At 40.6% G+C, this 21,647-nt stretch overlaps 1 protein-coding gene across 4 annotated transcripts in view; it reads left to right on the top strand.

The window, feature by feature from the left end:
- The first annotated feature begins 691 nt into the window (after positions 1–691).
- Positions 692–21,647, top strand: part of LOC119742853 (zinc finger CCCH domain-containing protein 14-like) — a 35,419-nt gene continuing 14,463 nt past the window's right edge. For 3 of the 4 annotated variants that reach the window (XM_038219057.1, XM_038219055.1, XM_038219058.1), the window contains exons 1-11: positions 693–860; positions 3,551–3,593; positions 5,298–5,412; positions 6,915–7,254; positions 8,220–8,387; positions 10,463–10,587; positions 11,138–11,284; positions 13,632–13,909; positions 14,239–14,383; positions 14,988–15,397; positions 16,503–16,629. In XM_038219057.1, coding sequence (XP_038074985.1) covers positions 822–860; positions 3,551–3,593; positions 5,298–5,412; positions 6,915–7,254; positions 8,220–8,387; positions 10,463–10,587; positions 11,138–11,284; positions 13,632–13,909; positions 14,239–14,383; positions 14,988–15,397; positions 16,503–16,629 — 1,937 coding nt within the window. In that variant the 5' untranslated portion in view covers positions 693–821. Of the gene's footprint in view, positions 861–3,550; positions 3,594–5,297; positions 5,413–6,914; positions 7,255–8,219; positions 8,388–10,462; positions 10,588–11,137; positions 11,285–13,631; positions 13,910–14,238; positions 14,384–14,987; positions 15,398–16,502; positions 16,630–21,647 lie in introns of all 4 variants that reach the window. The other variant, XM_038219056.1, reaches the window with a different exon arrangement.

Here is a 21,647-nt window from a genome sequence, read left to right as displayed (position 1 = left end):
TATGCTACCGATGAGAACCATAATTAGAGCCACTGCTGATATTGGGATATTACTTATCTAAGTGAAAAACCACAATGAATTACGAGAACTTCTTCAAAATAGGGTCATGTTTTCGTGGAGGCTAATCATGGTGCTAGTGCCGAGGGGGGAAGAGGGAGGGGGAGGGGGTTGAGCCCGGTCTAGATCCGCGAATAGGCAATTACAATTGTTGATTAATGCGCTGTACACTACACGGATAACATTGCCATTTGGTATGAAAATGGATTTCAGCTTAAGCCTCGGTTTGCAAGTCGTGAAACATTCTTGATCAGTCTTGATCAAACTGAACAAAACAGAATTAAACAAAGTTCTGCTTTTCCTTTGAGTAATAAAAATGAACAAGTTGTTTTTAATAATAATTAGATTAAAATTATAATAATGAGGGCATCAGTAATGTGGTCAGTTACTTTTTCGGACAGGTACAAATGATGGGCCTTACCAGTACAGTTTAAGTTTCACAAAGTCGTACATTGTCATTCGGACTACAAATACTGGGGTGGGGGTGGGGGGGGGGGGGATACTAGGCTCAGCGTCGTGCGTCCTCAAAAGCGCCCTCATTCGACTTGATTTTTAATAAGACAGGTACCCAGCCTCATCCCGATCCATTATTGCAATGAGCAAACGTGATCGTAAAAAGCGGTGCGTCGGAGACCAGTCTTTCATTTACACCACGGACATGACGGATACATAACGTGTATCGTGCGCTTTACTTGCTACAAAAAGTGACAATAATATTTACAAATTGCTAGCTAAGTTGTAGAATATTAATTCGTAAAGTAACTATGGAGATCGGTAACAACGAGATGAGCAATAAGATAAGGGTAAGCAATTTCTCAGGAAAGAATGTTGCAACCTGACGCCACTTCAGCGGTTGTGTACAAACTCTATCATCATGTGTCTAGATGTGATCGACATGTCATGATACGCGCGCGTAGTAGGGGCCCTGTTTTGTTTCGATCAAATTAGAATCAATATTAAACTAAAGCAGACTTCTCTCAGGAAAAAAATTCCATACTGGGCCACCACTCATATTTCTTAATATGACTTTTTAAGGCTGAAATTAAGTGAAAAGTACCAAAAGTTGTAAATCTGATAAAGAAACACTGTAAGTGTTACTACTTAGTAGTTTTACTTTAAGGAGTGCAAAATTTCTTTGATACTAGTAATAGCTGAATAGGGAAAGATTTCCATATACGAAGTTCACTCAACACCCTGTGTACAAACCCTATTATTGTTGATGTACCCTAACGTGGCGCGGCCCCTAACGTGGCGCACTTTTATTTTTCGCCTGTAGCGCCTAGCTAGAGCAAAAGTTTTAACTGAAATTTCACAGAAAGTGAAATTTCATCAAGTTCTAAACACTCCCGTTCATAAATCGCGAGTTTATTTACCCATTACAAAGTTAAAAGAAAAAATTATTTTGGCGTGATTTTCCGATTTTATTTTCAAGTGCAAAGTGAACCCTTTGAAAATGCCCCGAAAAAATAAGAAAATCATTTTCTGACAAACATTTGGCTGGGTTTGTAAGTAAAGATAATAATGATTTATCAGAATTTATCAAGTTTACAGAAATTCTTAAATGTTAATTTGGAATTTTCTGAGATTTATTCAAGTGCGCCACGTTAGGGAACACTCCGCCAATTTGTGCCCAATTTCCGGACGCGACCGTGTTTGCATTTCGGATTAAATTTTATGAAACCGAAATTGTTCACAGAGGTTAAATAGCAAACATTAATAAGGTAAAAGTACCAGCATTTCACTGCATGAATTGAGGTTTATCAACAAAGAGGTTTGGCAACACTACACGAGGAAAGTTGGGTAAGCTTCGAAGTGCGCCACGTTAGGGAACACGACTATAGTATGAGATTGGACTGAAAATTCTAAGTGTTTTCTAAGAAAATGCTTGTATTTTCTCACTGCTCAAATTGACTTTGATGACATGAAATTGCTATCTGGGGGCTTGTTAGTCAATACAGAGGAAAATTAGTGAACTTCGCATATGGTAACTAACACTAACTAATAGTAATACTAACATGACTAATAGGCCTACTTTAATTTGTTCTGTCAATGGCCCATAGACTTTGTGCAGGAGCTCTGAGTGGTGGCCCAGTATGGAAGTTTTTCCTTCTCTCAATGTAATGACACCTTTTTGGTAATCTTTGAACAGTTTGGGGTAAAAATTACAATTTTCCGGCGCCGTTTACGGGCCGGTTGGTGCCGGCCGTGCAGCGCGACTTGCGTGCTCAGTCACGGTTCATCGCGCGGTGATTGCCATCTTTATTTTCGTGTTGCATTCTGACGTTGTCATCGTCATTTTTCCCCCAAAATTGTCCTCAAAATTCAAAACCCTGCCCTTTATCTATGACAAAATTTTGACATATCACATGACATGCATGACATACCTGTATCATGTTCTTAAAAAGGGAAGATACAACATTTGCAAACATCACAAAACGAAATGATCAAATTATCACAAAATGAAAAGAGTGCAAACGATGGTCTGTTTGCCGCTTCCATTCGTAAAAAAATAGCGTGTGCAAAAAAGTGATAATTAATAGAAATATCCCTTTTAGTTTTAAAGGCATTACATGTATTTGTACGCTTTCTGGTTTCTACATTTTGTACAGGCATACATACATGTAGAGCACTTGATCTATAACGAATTTGTACAAACTGTATTAGTTTAAGGCCTACTTTTTTAATATAAGTCTAAATGTAGTTGAAACTTTATGAAAAGCCAATTCTAAATAAAGATTCTGTATTTGTTTGTTTCTATCGTGCAGTGAATCCTGTATGCCGACACGTGCTCAATGCACTTACCGTGTGTAGTACATGTACAACCTTCAATGACGCCCATATATTCCTGCACAAAAACGCCATACTCTTGTCTAAATCTTCCCATGCCAAAACATGCACCTACATAGCATACAACAAGGAGTTTCAGGTTCCTATACCCATCATCCCACTAAACTGATTCAGTATTCAAAAATTTCCGGACAAAAAAAATCCAAAAACATTGATAAATTGCTTTGAAAAAAATGTATTGAATCAGTGATTAAAACCAAAAAAAACACTTGATTTCATCTATGTACATGTAGGCAACCTCATTGGTACAAATAAGACACTTTTGTGCATGGCTTGAGTGTAGTTATACGTTGTGTGTGGAATGTGGATATGAATAAAAATTAGGTTAGTTTTTTCAGGTTTGCCAAAAACTGTGAGGACAGGTATTCCTGGGCATGTGTACATGTACTTCATAAAAATGCTTCAAATTTCAAAACCGAAAGGAAAGTCCCCTCTATTAGGGTTATTGGACTCGCAAAACTAATTAACGATGTGGAAATCCAACAAGAATGTTTGTGGAAAGAGGGCAGGGTTTCATTGTGGGTAGAGCAATGACAAAGATGCCCCAACAAAATATTGATGCTATCGACACAAGAAAACCATGAAATGAGATTATTGTAAGTGTAGTGACGACTAAACTTTGATAATTTTCTGTTTTTCATTGCAGTCTGCAATTAAGGCCAAACTTGTGGATCTGGGATCATATGTTGGTAAGTAATCAAAAAATGGAATTTTGATTAAACAAACACCCCCCCCCCAAACAAAAAATCCCAAAGTGCTAAATTAATAACATTATTGGAAGGTTAATTTTATGTGTACACGTATACTTTAATGTTTCAACTGTCATTCTTTCAAAAAGCCATACACTTATGCATAGCCCGACTGCCTCTGGCCGTGCAGTGTACATACTACCGCAAGCTCTGTATTACGACCAGACAGGCAATGCTCCCCTAAACACTCAAAAGTGATGTAGCGATTTTGCTACCGATTTTGATCAAGATTAGCTTCTCATCAAGGACACAAATTTCCAAAGTTAGGGTACCTACAAATGTACAATGTACACTGAGTCGTAGAGGAACTCATACCTGTTTGAAATCATGTTCCTTTATCTAGAAATCTTCATCCATCTGGCCAAAAAACAACGATCAGTCATCAGCTCCCACAAATATCGTCTAAGAAATGTTCCTCCATGGGATTTCAAAATGGCGGACGCATTGTATTGCGGACGTGCTTGGGCAAGACTATGAATATGTATGGCTAGCCCTACAAACACACAGAGTTGCTGACTCGAGTCATGTGACTTGGACTCGAGTCGGACTCGAGTCGCTATTTTTGTGACTTGTGACTTGACTTGTAAATACCAGCTTTGACTTGTGACTTGACTTGGACTTGCAAACAATGACTTGTGACTTGACTTGGGATTGCAAAAAATGACTTGTTACCAACCCAAGTCAGACGCTACTCGAGCGACCCAATACACTTTAATTAAGCTATTATACTTTGAATTAGCTTTTTCATTCCAGAAAATAGACCTCATATCAGTGACTGAATCCAGTAAAAGGAATAGTTCCCACTAGTTTCAAAAGTTTTCAATAAGACTGTCACAACAAACTACAGTTTTCAATGACCAATTGTCTCTTGCTTAATGTATTGGTTGAACAAACTTTGAAAGGAACCTTTCATGAAAAGAAAGCAGGCCTTTGTCAATTGCATGTAAAATACCGGATAGCCTAACCCATTGGTAGGCATTTAGTATACAAGAAAATTGAACAATAAAGTGTTAGTATACTACACGTAATCGAGTGAGGAAGTCTTTTTTTCACGGTCATCTCAACATTTATTTCTACAATGTAAAGTAAATTTATTAAAGTATACAAAGGGCTTATATCCGACGGATATGTGATAAACTACAAGAAAAGTAATTGCAACACATTGAAAAAGGGGAATTAAGGAGGCATGTTCAAAATAACTCGTAAGTTCACGCCAGGTTCATTCTTTTAGCTTATTACAGCTGGACAAAATAATGTGCAACTTGACGTGTTCTTGGACAAAGATACTTGTGACTTGACTTGTTTTTAGACCAAATGACTTGTGACTTGACTTGTGACTGGACCTAATGACTTGTGACTTGACTTGTGACTGGACCTAATGACTTGTGACTTGACTTGGACTTGCAAACAATGACTTGTGACTTGACTTGGACTTGCAAAAAATGACTTGCTGCCACCTCTGCAAACACAAGGTCATGAACTGTGTAATGCATATTGAATTTTTGCTACCGATATTGCTACCGATAATTCAATTTAAAAAATTGTATTAAAAACAAAGCTTCTTATTTTTTAACTAGCATGTCTTTGCCTACATGTACACTATGCGTACTTGACTGTCTATACAATGTCATTGTCTATCTGCAGATGATGAGCTGCCAGATTACATCATGGTCATGGTTGCCAACAAGAAATCACAGACCCAGATGACTGATGATCTGTCCCTATTTCTTGGAAACAACACTGTGACCTTTACATCCTGGTAAGGCCGTTGTCAACTCTGTCATGTCTTACAAAGAATCCTTACAAAGAGCATGGCTTCTTTTACTAAGAGTTTTGTCGCATCAGACACAGATTGTCGATGCCATGTTTCAAGGGCCTTTTTTTATATTTGGCTCAAAATACCAATTTGGGATGTCATGGGAATTGCAGACGTTGAACACATCTTAAATCCAGCATATTTGGTTTACAACTGTTTTGTGATGTCAGAGTTGCAAGTTAGCATAAACTCTAGGCATGATTTCCTGGCATAATGCAAACTTTAATTTAATTAATATACCATTGTGTACTTAGGTGGAGCTGTGTATATATACATGTATTTACATCAGGAACTCATTGTATGTGAAACCCATAGAGCTATATTAAATTACTAGAGCGCTAACTCGCCATTCTGTGCGCGGAGACACTTTGAAGCCGTCCTGGGCACAGACATTTTGAATTCATGTGCATAATGAAATTAGATGGATTGAATTTTGAAAGTGTACTCTACATGCAACGCGCAAGTAGAACACACGCAAACAACTGAAGCGCGTTATTGACGGTTCAAAAAAACGTTATGGCAAAAGGCATCTGCAGCGAATACGTGCACGCGTTGCGCAGCATGCGTAGAGCAAAATGACACGCTCATTTGCTGATCGTGTCTTTCGGTTTTGGGCGTATTGGCTTCGATAACGCACTGGTATGGAATACAAACGCAGATATGCAAATAGCCGTACAAAAGCCGTACAAAATTTCTAGGTCTCCATAGGTTCGTGCACAAACATGGATGCGCCCAGCAGGCATTACTTTGTACACGAAGTTAGCGCTCTAGTAATTTAATATAGCTCTATGGTGAAACCCCGTCAAAACATAAGCACTTTGTCAAAGCCTCAAATTGCAATTCAGTGTTTTTGTTACTGAATGATTTCTAATGTCTCTTCTGGTATTGAACATTAACATACATGTACCTCGTGTGTGCCATGAAATTAACATGCATACCTTGGGTGTTGAACCATTCACTCCAAATATTAGGGCGAAATCATGCTTCCCTAACCCTCCTCAATCCTCCAGGCAGTTTTGCAGGAGTTTGGAGGATTGAGGCTGAATGGCAAAATAGTGTCCGTTGGAGGATTTTGGAGGATGCATTGTGTCGAGTTTTGAGGCTGCACCCATCATTGTTAATGTTGAGCCATGCTCATTTGAACTCTGCATTATTCTCAATATCATCCGCACTGCTTCTGAATGTCATCATGTTTTGAATTGGGCCTGAATTCAGCGTCCGAGACACGTTCTCACTGAGCCGATTGCAGCTACGCGATGTCGCGCACTAATCCGACGAATTATAGCAACTGCGTGTGCGTCGTGCCATTGCTTGCGCGCGCTTCGCCGAACAATAAAACGAACTACCAATTTAAATTTCCTACGGTGCGTCTCAAGATGTGCCTTGGTCAACCTTGATTCTCAGGAAAAGAGTCTTGGATTTAAAACGCGCTGCTCTTGTTGCAGGTTGCACAGCATACTGGATAAGCTGACAAAGCCCTCCCCGGATCCCAAGCCCAAGAAAGCCAAAGAGCATGCTGCCAAGAGTAAGAAGGCAAAAGAAAAGAAGTCTGTCGCTTCTAGTCAGATGCAACCCAAGAGAAGTGATGTCCAGCAAGTGCCAATCCAATCAGACAACACCTTGGCAGCAAGCTCCAGTGCTGCCCTATCAACTGCTGTGCAGGAGACACCGGTGGCGACTGTAAAAGTTGGTAAACCGGATCCCTCCCAGGACGTCATTTCCTTGAAGCCAGAAACTAACGACTTTCTGGATGAGGAGTTGGCACAAGAGGCAATGGTCTCTGAGGTACCTATAGATGTGATGTTTACACGGTTAAACTTTTACCCCAAAGCAATCAAAGTTCGTTCAAAACTTCCCCTAATGTTCGGGACCTTGTTGTCACTCAATCTATATTCAAGATTTATGTTTCAACCATAGAGCTATATTAAATTTCTAGAGCGCTAACTTCGTGTACAAAGTAATGCCTGCTGGCCGCATCCATGTTTGCGCACAAACCTATGGAGACCTTGAAATTTTGTACGGCTTTTGTACGGCTATTTGCATATCTGCGTTTGTATTCCAAACCGGTGCGTTATCGAAGCCAATACGCCCCAATCCGAAACGCACGATCAGCAAATGAGCGTGTAATTTAGCTCTACGCACACAGCACAGCCCGTGCGTGTATTCGCTGCAGATGCTTTTTGCCATAACGTTTTTTTGAACCGTCAATGACACGCTTAAGTTGTTTGCGTATGTTCTACTTGCGCGTTGCATGTAGAGCACACTTTCAAAATTCAATCCATCTAATTTCATTATGTTCTACGAACACGTACATGAATTCAAAATGTCTGCGCCCAGGATGGCTTCAAAGCGTCTCCGCGCGCAGAATGAGGAGTTAGCGCTCTAGTAATTTAATATAGCTCTATGGTTTCAACGAATCAACTTTACATGTATCTGTAAGCCTACTAAGAATTTTAAATGATATTTAAATTTGTGAACGTTTAGCAATACTTGCACACATACCATTTGAATTAAAAAAAAAAAAACCTCACAAGCCAGCACTGTACAAAGGCTCCTGCCTGACTGAGTATGTGTGCATCTCACACATAATGTAAGAGAGGCATGGACATGTGATCTTGGCCTGGTCCTCCGTGTGACCAATTTTGCACGGGTGAAGCTTTTATAAAGACTGGTGGGTTAGAAAGCATTCAAACATTTCAACAATGTGTGAAAGCTAATTCAACATTTCAATTCCCATCTTCTCGCCCAAGGTGAGCAAGAAACAGTCGGCAGTGGTCCCGCCCATTGCTTCAGTCAAGGAGAAGTCCTCATTCCGCATTGAGAAGAGCAAGGTGTCTCAAAGAGAACCCAAGGACAAGAAATCCCCAGTGTCACCCAGTGCTCCTGTGAGGGTGAAAGTTTCTCCAACTTTGCCAACGGTAAGAAGACCCTCAGCCATGTTGATAATAGACTCCGTACAGCTTATGGCAAAACAGTGTAAATGTGTGCATGTAATAAAACACTCAGAAAATTCCTGATAATATATTTGTGTTGTGATAAATGAGGGTTTTTTTACGGACTAGCTATTTATGTTTCACTGGAAGTTCAAAGATCTTCATGTTAAGAATGTTTTCTGAAAGGGTACATTTACAATGAATATGGAAAATGTTTTGAATGTTTCGTGGTGGCACATTTACAGTTTGGTTGATAGTATTTCTTTGGTGTGTGATCCTTTCCTGCTTGGAACACAAATTGAATTTCATTGCAGTGCCGGTAAAAAACCCAAATTTTTAATATGGTGGTTGAAGATTAACTCTAAGCCCTTGGGTGATTTACCAGGAACCTTCCACACTCTTGCAAAATCCAACACCATATAGTAAACTGTACACAAAACCTGTTGGACTCTGATTCTGGTGGTACCTGCCTAGCCCCATGTAAAAGCATAATCAGTTTACTAGTGCAGTACTCACTCCAACCGAGAATTCGCCTTTGTATGTTGTCTTGTCAGGGGCAGGAGGGTTCGCAACCCTACTAGCTTGGTCTGGCGTGGCCGGCCTGCCTGGCCCCCCCAAGTGTGGTCTTGTGAGGGGGGGGGGGGGCGGCATAAAAAACAAGTACTCACTCCAACCGAGAATTCGCCTTTGTATGTTGTCTTGTCACGGGCAGGATAGCCTTTCGCCAAGGCCATTGTGACTTAACTTTCCGGCATTAGACAAAGCGGCGAAAGAGCGAAGCGACTGGAGCGGGAGACCACACACGCGAGTAGCGAGTAGCGAAGCCACGAGGGCCTTTTTCAACTTGTCAAGAATTTCTTATGTTTTTCTTTATAATCTCGATTTTTGCTACCCCAAAAGGGTAGCAAAATTCCAACCAATCATCAGCCTTTTAGCGCGCTCGTGGCTACTACCTGGACGCGTCGATGCGCCCGGATGCTTGCACAAAATTAAAAAACAAAAAATGCGAGTCTAGTTTTCCACGAGATCGTGACCGCGTAATGTTTTTACATTATCTTGTTTTAATTTTATTTACAAAAGTATTTCAAGAAATTATTTGAGTGTATGAACTTATTTTTTATCTGAACTTACAGTTATTTGCTCTTACGTTTTCCTTACTCACCCTTCTTTCACAAATGGAAGCGACTAGGCAATATCCGCGTTGTGATTGGTTAACCTTTCAGCACTCTTTTTATTTGCATAAAAACTATGAATAATTCAACAAAATCAAGTTCGATAAGGCCTTATGGCTTTGCCACTTGTGCGTGCTGACTTAATCTTTGCTCCAGTCGCTTCAGGCTTTCGCAGCTCCGCTTCTATAAGCCACGATGGCCTTGGCGAAAGCGTGGTCTTGGGGGAGGGGGCCATCAAAAAAAAAGTTCTCACTCCAACAGATTACAACAAAACATGCATCTGGATTTTGAAGGGTTGGGAGTGGTTAGGGTTAACTCTTTCGCTACGGAATTAAATTTACCTTTTTCGTCCCAACTGGACGTAATTAAAAGCTGAAAATTCCGCCGAGCGTCGATGTGGGCGCCGCCATCTTTGAATGTATCTCCGTAAACAAACTGCTCACAATAACAAAAAGCACACCCCGGCCAGACGGAGAGCCGCTGGCAGCGACTCAAACTAGGGTCAGAGGTTATACGATATAAATTATGTAGATATGGCCCACGTCATGGGGATACCCTGTTTATTCATAGCGACGCAACCGAGCCGCTGCCAGCGGCTCTCCGTACGACCTGTACAATTTGTATGTGCCGCTGTCAGCGGCTCGCCGTAGCGAAAGAGTTAAAGGAAAGTAGGGTTTAAACACTTTGTTTTCTCATTACATCTCCAGTATTGTCAAGTGCAGTTCATTACTGCATAATTATTTTCTTTCAGTCCTCAGAGTTGCATAATATGCTGAATTTCCTGTTGTTTATTTCAAAGTAAGTCGGAAACACTGTCCCTATCAAGGGTAGCTTTTCATGAGACTATACTGACTGACATGTGATGTATCCCATGTGTCTGCTTTGTAGGCCTCCCGTAAACGCAAGGCTCCGGGCTCTGTGATTGGCCAAGTTCTAAATGTAGAAGACGAGGACAGTGATGAGCCTGCCAGCTTTGGCAAGAAGGTTGCCAGCACCGTGCTGCCCCAGAGGAGGTCGGATAATTGGGCCATGAGGGATTTTCCCAAACCTCGGTTTTGTCTTCCAGCTTTTGCTTCATCTCCCTTTGTAGAACCATTTCTGAAGTCTTTATGTCCAAATTGAATGGAAATAGACAAAATAAATTGCAGCCTCATTGCGTTCCAATTCCCTAACCTCAGACTGGATGTTGCGCAGACGACATTGCACTAATAGTTTTGTATACCATGGGGTCTTGCATACCCAAGTAACAGCCAAAAAGTAGAAACAAGCAAATTTGTCTACATTTATCCAGCTTAGGATTGCAAGGGAGGTAAATAGTGACAAAGAGTAAACAAGCCAACAACCTTATTGTCCAAACATGAATATTTTGATTATCCTAATGATAACTGATATTGACAATTTCTATTGAAATAGGATAATTTCTGTGAGCCATCAGCTCTGTGAGCCACTTATCAGAGATACAATTTCTATATTACATGTAAGTAATTTTTGAGTGGTAAGAGACAAAAGTAAAAAAAAAAAAAAGAACCCAAATAACAGATATTGGTTTGCTTTTACGTACAGACCAACTCTTCCAGTGGCTAAGCAGGCTAACACCTCCTTGCTGAAGAAGGCTGTCTCTGCCGCTGAAGCTTCAACCAATCAAGCTCTGACTGCAAAACTGCAACAGAAGGCACTCAAGATGGCTCCCAGACGCTTCAAGATAATCAGGTAGGACAGATGTATAGTGACTTTTCCTGGCAGCAATTGTTCTTTTTCCATGCTGTTGGGTTTCCCATTGCAGATTGGTCTATTACAGTCGACTCTCGTTTGTACAAACTCTGTCAATACAAAATTCTGGTTATGACAAACATAAAGCCTTGGTCCCGACTGTGCATTTATATGTACACAATGAATGGGACTGATGTTCCTCTTAATACAAAATTCTGATATAACAAACAATTTGGCTAGGTCCGAACGAGTTTGTTATAACGAGACTCGACTGTATATGCAAATCTGATGCATTGTTCTCAACAACACAAAGCCAGCAACAACACAAAGCAGTTTTATTCCAACCAAAAATATATTCCCCCCCCCCTTTTTTTGATGTCTGCAACCCTCTGAAGATCGCGAACAAACAGATCCACTAATCGAGCAGACTAGCTCCCGGTCCGTACATTATGGATACTGTTCGTGGGGCGGAAACCAGCCTACCGTGCGAGAATGGAAGTATTGTTTTGCAGCCAATAATTCCAAATTGTAAAGTAATAATTCAATTACCAAACAAGGGCCGATTGCTTTGGTCAATGTCTCATTCAAGTGACTAACTTTTGTATTGCTAGAAAAATAGCGAAGTAGAAAAGGAATCTATTTTTTTCGGGATGAAAGTTTGGAATAACAAGGGGATCACACTTTAAAATGATAAAATTAAAAGAGCACGAAACCCCTCTCTTGGATTCAGCTTGACTAAATGCAACTCATGTTTCCTTCTAACTACTCATGTTTCCTTTTAAAGGGAAAATACAACATTTGCAAGCATTGAAAAATAAAATGACCAAGTTTTTACGAAATACCTTACAGGATGTTGGTCAATGACAGTCTGAAGCATCCTGTAAAATTATGGCACCTGGTGTAAAGTCATTTTCAAGAAAATTATATTTTTGTTTACATTTCCAACGGTGGTCAGCCGACCACCGTAGGAAAAACCTAACTATTTTTCACTACTGCTCCAAATTTACAATTTTTTCAGTCCAATTTTGATAGCTAATTGGTTTTATGTTCATGAATGGGTGCAGGTCAGCTAGACTGGTTCCCTTAGCGTACAATTTTCCGGCATCTGTAAATTGATCCATTTCATCTTCAGTGGAGTCGGGGAACCAGACTACTTGAACATTTTTGTTTTTCTTGGTTTTTCCAGCATTTTCGAAATCAAAACTTCAAACATGTCAGTGTAACAATAATTTGATCTCTTATACTAACCCCTCAAATAGTTCATTTCTGAAAATTAAAGCATAAGCCAATGATGTACATTCCCTTTAATTCCTCAAAACTCTTCCCCGTATTCTTTATTCGTAAATACTTGAGACAGTTTACCCATTCCTTTTGGTCGAAAGCCTGCCATCTGGTGGTCTTAAAACGCTGTCTTAACACTGGTCAGTGATGTTTAATACCAGTCACAAGACACTGCACTCCACGCATATGCATACAGAATGCACTGTGCACGCCTACTACACCTGGGTGCCCAAGAACCACTGATATGATCTCCACATCAGAAGAATTAGATTTTGAGAGAACCAAGCGCCCGATGCGCACCATAGAAGTGGCCTGAACCTTGTTGAATTAAACGCCGTCGGAATGTTGTCATTTTGTTTTTTTTTTACTTTTTTGAAGTTTTTCTCCAAGGTACATGTATTTTTGAATGGGAATAATAATGTAGAGGAGCAGTTTTAAACGTGTGGTTTAAAACGGGGTAGGGGCCTGGTCGCCGAAAATAGCCCCTTGCCTACAGGGGCCGATTTCACGGCGCTGCTCAGCACAAAAATTTGCCTAGCACAAAAAAAGTCTGGTTTATAAAAGTAGGTTACCAGCCAAAACTCCATGTAATTTTTATGCTAAGCAAACAACAGTTGCATACTGATCACGAGCAATATACATCACGTGGAGTTTTGGCTGGTTACCTGCTTTTATAAGCCAGACTATTTTTGTGCTAAGCAAATTTTTGTGCTAAACAGCGCCGTGAAATTGGGCCCCGCTTGGGCCATTATGGGCGACTAGACCCTTAACTGGTTTCAAACCAGAGGTTGACAACTGCTCCAGGACACTATTATTCCTTTTTTACGTAACTAATTCTCAGAAGCCCTGGACATCTGAGAATATGCAGGTTTGCTGACGAGAGGGTGTCCTCAGTATTATCCTGCAAATTGGCCTCATGGCCACACTTTCTCAAGCCTGTGGTGATGTGGGACAGGTAATCTTTTTACCCCAGGGACGCACAGCACACACGGCCTTCTAAGGTGTACAAAACATGTGTGCCATATCACAGCAGTCGGCAATGATTGTTTTGTTATATTTATAACAGGAAGCAGCAGCAATCGCCTAAAAAGAGGAACCTTCTCCTGAAGGCAGTCCAGGAAGCTAAGGAGAGTCTGTCTGTCCCCAGGCAGCCCCAGGGACATGCTGGGTCTGCCCATCAGAGAGTCCAGGTGGAGATGCCTATGACGGGACTGGTGTCGCGCTCCCGCATCATGGAGCTAACTGAGCGAGACTATGACGCGCAGGATTTCATCACGGTGACGGCGGATCCTGCAACAACCTCGCAGCAGATCGAAGAGTATTACGCTGATGACGAAGAACAAGGTGAAAAACTGTCCAGTCATCTAATAAAATAAATTCATGAGTCCGTCTGATAATAGCTGCAACCTCTCATTTGGAATTTAGAGAGATGTTACAGGAGGACAATCCCAGTCCACCATAGCTAATGACTGGTTTTTATTTTCACGAAGAAAATTAAGTTTATAAAAAGATATTTGTATTTTACCCCCTCTTGGATGCTTGGTAGTTTCAGTTTTACACTTGAGCCATGCGTCTCTTTGGTGTGAAAAAAAATAACAGCAGTGGACAACTTTTGAATGTCAACTGGGGAGTTACTGACCATTCTTTCCGCCTATTTGCATTCTGCATAGCAGATGAAACCGAGAGTCCAGACTCTAGACAGATATGCCTGTCATCAGGGACCAAAACTGAACTTGTCTACGTGGTTGAGGATGACAATGCCGACCAGCGGGTTGCTGAACCAGTGTACACTCCGACCCCACTGACCTCCTGCCAAAGGTCAGTCTTGAGGTCAATCAATCAATCAGAGTTGTCATCAAGGCATCACAAGTCTTCACAAGCAGCAGCATTTTCTAAAAAAGTCATATCATTGGCGGACTTCATTGTATTTTGAATCAGCATGTCATTACTTTTCCCTCCTCAACCTAACCCCCAGATCCTTTAAAAATGCACTTTTGATTTTTGGAAGATGTTGAAGGAAATTGCGCCATTACTTGACAAGGATCTGGATGGCCCCTGAAAGCTAAAATGCACGAATGGTGTGTTGCTTTTCTGTACAGTGGTGGATTTTGGAGGATTCAGGGGGTGTGTTCGAGTGCGTTACTCATGCTACTCCTGAGGTGTAGGAAAATGTTGCGTGCGCATTTCTTTCAGTGCAAGAGTATGGCCGAGAGTATACTCGTGCTAACCTGTGGGTCGTACTCCTGCCGTTCGTGCGCTTGGGAGTATACTTGTCTTAACACCAAGTAGCACGTTCGAACACACCCATGACGTTCGGTTAGGTTCTTCATGAGAACTGTCGGGCCATATATGTTGTCAAACCCCAAATGACATTCTTGAAGATACTTTTTCCATAAAGAGCATTGTGACCTTTTCTTTGCAGTGAAGCGTCTGCGAGACCAGTCAGTCCCAAGTTCATTGTGACTCTAGAGGGCGCCACCCATTCAAAGGCCAAGACCAAGCAGCGAAAGTCAGCGAGAGTTGCACCCCGTCTCTCCTTCACGCGAACGGTAGATAACAGCATGATGTACGCTGACTTTGTTGAACTCCAGCAGCAACAGCAGCAGCAACAGCAACAGCGGCAGCAGGAAGAGGAAGAACTGGCCCGACTGCAACAAGAGGAGCTGGCTTTGCAGCAAGAGATCATACTGCAGCAAAGAAAACAACAGTTGCTGCAGCAGCAGCAGCAACAGCAAGCCACTGATGAATACCTCTGTGGAGACAGCCGTCTGACATTTGTTACACGGAAGCCCCATCTGGACGAAGTAGAAGAAATGCAGTTTACACTCGAAGGTATGACGATGAGAGAAATGTATGAAAAATAAGTTTTATTTATTTATTTATTTATTTATGTATTTATTTCTTGTTATTTTACCAGGGTAGCCCCATCAGTTGTCAATGAACTGTTCTCCCTGGGGGCCCTGGATTACCTAAAAACAAATTACAAAAAACACAATAAAAGACATAATGAATACATTCCCAAAAATAATCCAAGAAATTAAAACCACACAAAATTAAAACCCTAAATTACAACAGACGATATATAACCCAAGCAATTAAAACCACACAGTGATCATCAGTGATTGAGCCTCACGTCCACAATCACTCCCATGATATGAAGTGAATATCATTGGGCGTAACCAAAAGAAGTACAAGTGAGAAACCTTCGAAAGACGTTCCATGTCATTGTTCATCTTTTGTAATAGTCCTGACCTTACTTGCAACTAAGGTTGACAAAAGTTTGATAAACTGTCAAACAGCATTTAATTGCACAAGCAGTTTAATAGCCAACACCTTTTCACACACGAGCTGCCGCCTGCCTCGGTATGTGCGTTGAAGGTAGGAGATGCAAATTTAAAACATCAAACATTATCATTTGAATCTTATATGATGGAATTTTTGCGCCGGGGTGATATAAATCAAATTAGGTTTTGCCCTTCACTGACGTTTAAACACTGTATACTCAGTGTGTTACCCCCCGAGTGAAAGTTGGAAAAAATCACTTGGATGGGACTCGAACCCACGACCTTGTTGAATCTTGTTGACACAAAACCTGTACTCGCTGATCAAAGAAAAGTGTATAAATTTCCTGGGATGTGATTGAGTACTAAAATGCTTCTAATGCTTTGCAAATTGTTCGTACATATGCACTCTTGATCCTGTTTAATACAAAAACTTCATGGAAAATCTCATGAATAAAAGGACCCACTTTTTTAATGTGGGTTCAATGTAATAGATTGTGGAAATTTGTATATACATGTATATCGATTTTAATTTGTGTGTGTGTAACTTCACAACCTTACCAGTGATTTCAATTGTGATTGAGATATTCTATTCACAGCTTAGAAAAATGTGTGCTGTCAGTCAAAGTAGTGAATTCCTCCGTTTCCATTTACAGAGCCGTTTCAAGAGGAGGACCCCAGTCCAACAAAGAAGGAAAAATCCACGGCTGAGCGTTGTATGTTCTGGCCAGCATGTAAGAACGGCAGTGACTGTCTGTATGTCCATCCTACCACACCATGCAGGTGAGTGCATACATGTACCAGTATGTAACCAAGTTGGATAAGTTGTATTGTAAGCTATGTCCGGGGTATATCTTAAACCAGTCTTGTACAGTCAGTTCAAGTTCTCATTTTCATGATTATGAATGCAATTCGGGCGATTCACAATGCAGTGCGCCACCAAGAGTTTGCCATGGAGAGTCCAGTTTTAAAGTTTACGGTCGACAAAACATGGCCCATTTGAATGAGTGTCAGCAGACAACTTGAGCTAATTTGTTATAGATTGTGACATAGCATTTTGCCGCCTTACAAAAAAACACCATAGTGATGAAAAGAAAAGAAAAGGGCAAACGTATACTCGAATCATACGCTTACGAAACGACTGACCGGAAAAAGCAACAATTTCAAATGTCCCGCGCTGCGAATTTGTCGACCATCTCCCACACAATGCAATGGGAAAAATTAACTCTCTATGGCAAACTCTTGGTGGGGTACTGCATTTTGAATTGCCCGAATTGGTTTCATGTATACAAAGACAAAGGCTTTTTAGCCCTCATATGCAGACGCTTTAAGTTCTGAGGGTGGAATGATTATAGAAATGTCTTTAAAAAAAACCCAAATTATCCTATAAAACTCACCCAGATATAAGAGAGGTTTACATGGTGGCATACAAGTGTAGGTTGCTAGTGCGTAAAGAACTTTCCTCTCACCACTGTGGCCCTGGTTCGATTCCCGGCTGCGGACCGTATGTGAGTAGAGTTGTGCGTTGGTTCTCTCCTGTGCCACTTTCCGGTTTTCTTCCCCCCGGAAAAATCAAACACTTTCAAATTCAGGCTGTGCTCCTTGGTCATATATGGGTCGATGTGGCTGGCTGCCAAAGGCGCCACATGCCTGCGGCTCGACCACGTTGAAGCTGCTTCCTTCCCAATTCAGCTTCCCAGCTGCGAGTAAGGATGATTAGCCTCCCAAATTATTCTTCTTCTTATACGAGTAAATGGTACTTTAGGGAGACACGTTATTGCAATTTTTTTAATGGAGGGAGCCACCGGTCATAAGGGAGACATAATATGAAGGTAGTAATTATTATGATGATAATGATACTTACCCTGGATTGGACATTTGGAAGACATCCCCATAGACTTGTGCACAAAAATTTTCAAATTTAAATGTGCCCTAACCCAATATTCCCTTGTCCTTTTTCCACGAATTTCGGTATGTTTACTAATTAGACCACGTGCAACAAATATAATCTAATGGCGACTCCAAAAATTTTGCCTCTAAAGGGGGGCTGTGACATTAGGGAGACATGAAAATGTCTCCCTAATGACCAATGTCTCCCATCGTGCGAAGAAATTATGATAACGAGTCTCCTTAATGGTACCTTTACATGTATTATTATTATTATTACTACTATTACTGTAATAGGGCGACAGGTTTTGCGAACTCTGTCCACAATAGGGCGATACACCTTATTGAGGCGACAAAATAACTGTCGCCCTTTTATGAAAACGACCCTTAGGACAAGGACTGTTGCTGTCGCTAACCATCTAGATCGATTCCTCATGGTCCAATTAGTATAAATACTCAATTTCGTGGAAAAAACATAAGGTAAACTTGGGTTAGGTGACAGTTTAGGTTTGTGCACAAGTCTATGGGAAAGTCACCCTATTGGGGCGAAAAGAGTAAATATTATTATTATTATTATAAAGATGTACGGTAGCACATCTTAAAAACATATTTAAAATAAAGATCTTTAAAAAAAGTGACCATACGCAATTAACCTTCCAGAAAGGTGGTGTCCGAATGTCAAACATCATTTCATTTTGACAAATTAATGGGATTGGTTTGGTCAATTAGTATTGGGTTCCCAGTTGTTTGTCCCTGCCCTATCATCTTCCATAAGGTTCCCTGTTTGACATTTGATGATGGAGCACTGTAAAGGCCTGAAAAAGTGTGACCTTCATGTGTAAGGGATCATACTGAATGTCAGTTGCACGTGTACAATGTACACGTGCAAAAAGCAATGAATAAAAATATGCAATACTTGTATGTTATGAGATTTCCTGCTTTTCCTTTGCATACATGTAATGTCTGTTCATCCTGTGCTCTTGATCCAGGCATGCAACTTTTCCTCGGATCAGCTGATTTCCTCTTTTTTTACTTCCCATGTGTGCCATTGAAAATAGAAAAACACTGTACAAAGTCTGGGAAAAATGTGAATTTCCTCGTTTTGGGTGATTTTTCCAGTTGCATGCCTGTTGATCCCTTTTCTTGTACATGTACATGATGTACAACGTACATTTGTGACTTAAAATCTGAGATGAGCTTGCTCTATAAATTGTGAATTCTACACTGCCAGACGTCCAAAAATAAAATTACATAAAATCTAATATTTTTCCTAGTCAGTAGCTACAGTTGGTCCTTGTCTATAGCTCTTTTTTGTTTTTAGTAAGACAAGCCTACTGGAAGTACATTCTATGGCCCTAATCCAGTGTTGTAGTACTCGTACTCAGTACTCGTACTTGAGTACTTTTTTGGGAGTACTCATACTCGTACCACTACCCAAATGTCAAAGTACTCGTACTCGATATGGTGATACTCGTACTCGAGCAGCAAAGTACTTGTACTCGCACATGTCGAAATTGTACTCGATCATCAAAGTACTCGTACTCGAATTACAGTACTCGATAAAACAAAGTACTTGTACTCAAATAGTGGAATTCGATAAAAAATAGTATATCACTTACGTTACCACGGCCTTATTTTATCGATACTTTCATTTTCAATTGGTCGATTGAGGAGAAGTCAAAATTTTCTCTACTCTACACATGTCCAGACAAACACAATTAACAGCTAGCCGTGATTGGGACTGTATAGGTCTGACTGGGCCTGGGCCAATTACACACAATGACCCATTTGCCATACATGTATGTGGGCACACTGGCCAATCGTTGTACACACTGTATGCTGAGGTGTTCCTCAAAATAGTCGTACGATTAACTTGGGTGATTGGAGCAAAGCCGTTTTCTGAACCCCGGTTTCGGTCCTATAATACGGGTCCAGCCCCATTGCCAATGTGCATGAATGGAGAAAGAGACACAGCCAAAGCCGAGGTTTGAAAGATGGCCCCTAGTCTGGTTACAGCAGCAGGTCCACAGCGGCCTAGCCTTAAACAGAGGCCTACGGTACCAGTAGGAAGCAGACTAAATATGCCTAGACACCAAGAAAACGTGAATCTGCCGGGTTTTTTTGCATGCACGTAACACGTTGCATGTGAACTTTGTACGTGGACATTGTACGTGTACCATGGCACTTTTCACTTTTTTGTACCTAAATTGTATAAGTTATCTCTGCAGAACCCCAAAATACATGTATCATGTCGTCTGTGTCCACTGTTTGTCTGAAGTTTGGGTTCAAGGATCACAGGGAATTTGTCCAAAATGGCGTTAGTGCAGCGTGCATGTTTTGTGCTCTTCCGTGTTCGCATATCAGAAACATACATGGGAAAAACTTCGAACTTCATCAAGCTCATGCAGAAGAAACACCCTTTTCTCAGCCATTTGAATGCTTGTTGCACTTGTGTGTTTTTTTGTCTGAGGAATCCAAGGACCCGAAAATACCTGAATAATAATAATAAAAATGAAATGCACAACACTGTAGATTAATTTTATATAAATTGACAGTTGACCTAAACTTTCATGTCTGTATCTTAGCTGTGTAGTCTTTCCTTGAAAAATACATTTACAATGTACATTGATTTGAGACTGCTGTTGCCGATTTAAAAATCAAATTAATTTCAAATAACAGTACACATAATTTTAGGCTTCAAGCACAATGTACCCGATGCCGTATTCGGAAATACAAGTACTCGTACTCGTACTCGGACGTTCAAGTACTAGTACTCGGAGACCTGTTCTTGTACTCGGAAGCACAAGTACTCGTACTCGTAATCGGACTCGGCAACCTAGGTACTCGGCAGTACTCGGTACTCGGCAAAAAGTACTCGACTACAACACTGCCCTAATCCAAATTCCACTTCAACGGGATTTTCTTGTACAATGCAAGAGGATCACAGGGACGTTGATTTAAAAATTCCTAGAGTCATTTCTGGGATCTGACAGCCCCGTCTTTATATTACATTTTTGTAATATAAAACTTGCTTTCAACGATACAGAAAATTAACGGTGATGTCGAAAATGTTAGAGCGCCCTCTAGCGGCAGGTTGTTATAGATGATGATAGGTGAAAATTAATATGACGTCATCATGACGTCATCATGACATCATCACGTGATATGTGACGTCATAATTCAAAGCCATATTAGAATGTAATCACATATTTATATGCCACTGTTTTTATAAACAGAACTACATTGTTTGTACACATGTTTTCTGGATGGAACTTATACAAGTTTGAAACTTTACATGTCACATGTCACAAAAAAAGTTACCGAAACAGCCCTGTGTTTGTCCACAAACATAAATCTAGTTAGATTTTTTTTTTTACCAGATGGGCGAAAGACTAGTGTGCGTACATGTACATGTACATGTTCATGACGTATCTTTAGTCCTTTGTAATTTCCATAAAAGGAGATTCACCACCTTTTAATAGCTATCTTCAAGGTGTTTTTTTAATGAGAATTTCCATATTAAGGAACATGGCTAGAAGTAATGCTATCTTAAGTAATACTCTTGTCAGTGTTCTTATATTGTGTAATATGTTTTTTTGGTTTTTAATTTGAAGTTGTTAAGTGTTTTATACATTATATTTGTGTGCAGCACGAGGAGACAAGTTTCATGTTTTTACATGATGAGAATAAATAAATAATAATAATAATAATAATAATAAATAATTATGATAATAATCTTGGGTAAAAGCAATTATCATCATCACCATCAGACGACGTAGGCTGCTGCCCGCTGACGCAACAACCGTCCACTTCTTGTGAGTGTTGTGGCTGGTGCAGGGGTAATTTGGCTTTGGTGCAGTGCTACAGCAGTTAGTTCAGCCAGGCACGGTTCTATGGGGGGGCTAGGGGGGGGG

This window comes from Patiria miniata, unplaced genomic scaffold (assembly GCF_015706575.1).
Source record: "Patiria miniata isolate m_02_andy unplaced genomic scaffold, ASM1570657v1 HiC_scaffold_6, whole genome shotgun sequence".
NCBI lineage: Eukaryota > Metazoa > Echinodermata > Asteroidea > Valvatida > Asterinidae > Patiria > Patiria miniata.
The sequence above is the reverse complement of the archived record's forward strand: the minus strand, read 5'-3'. Positions and strand labels throughout refer to the sequence as shown.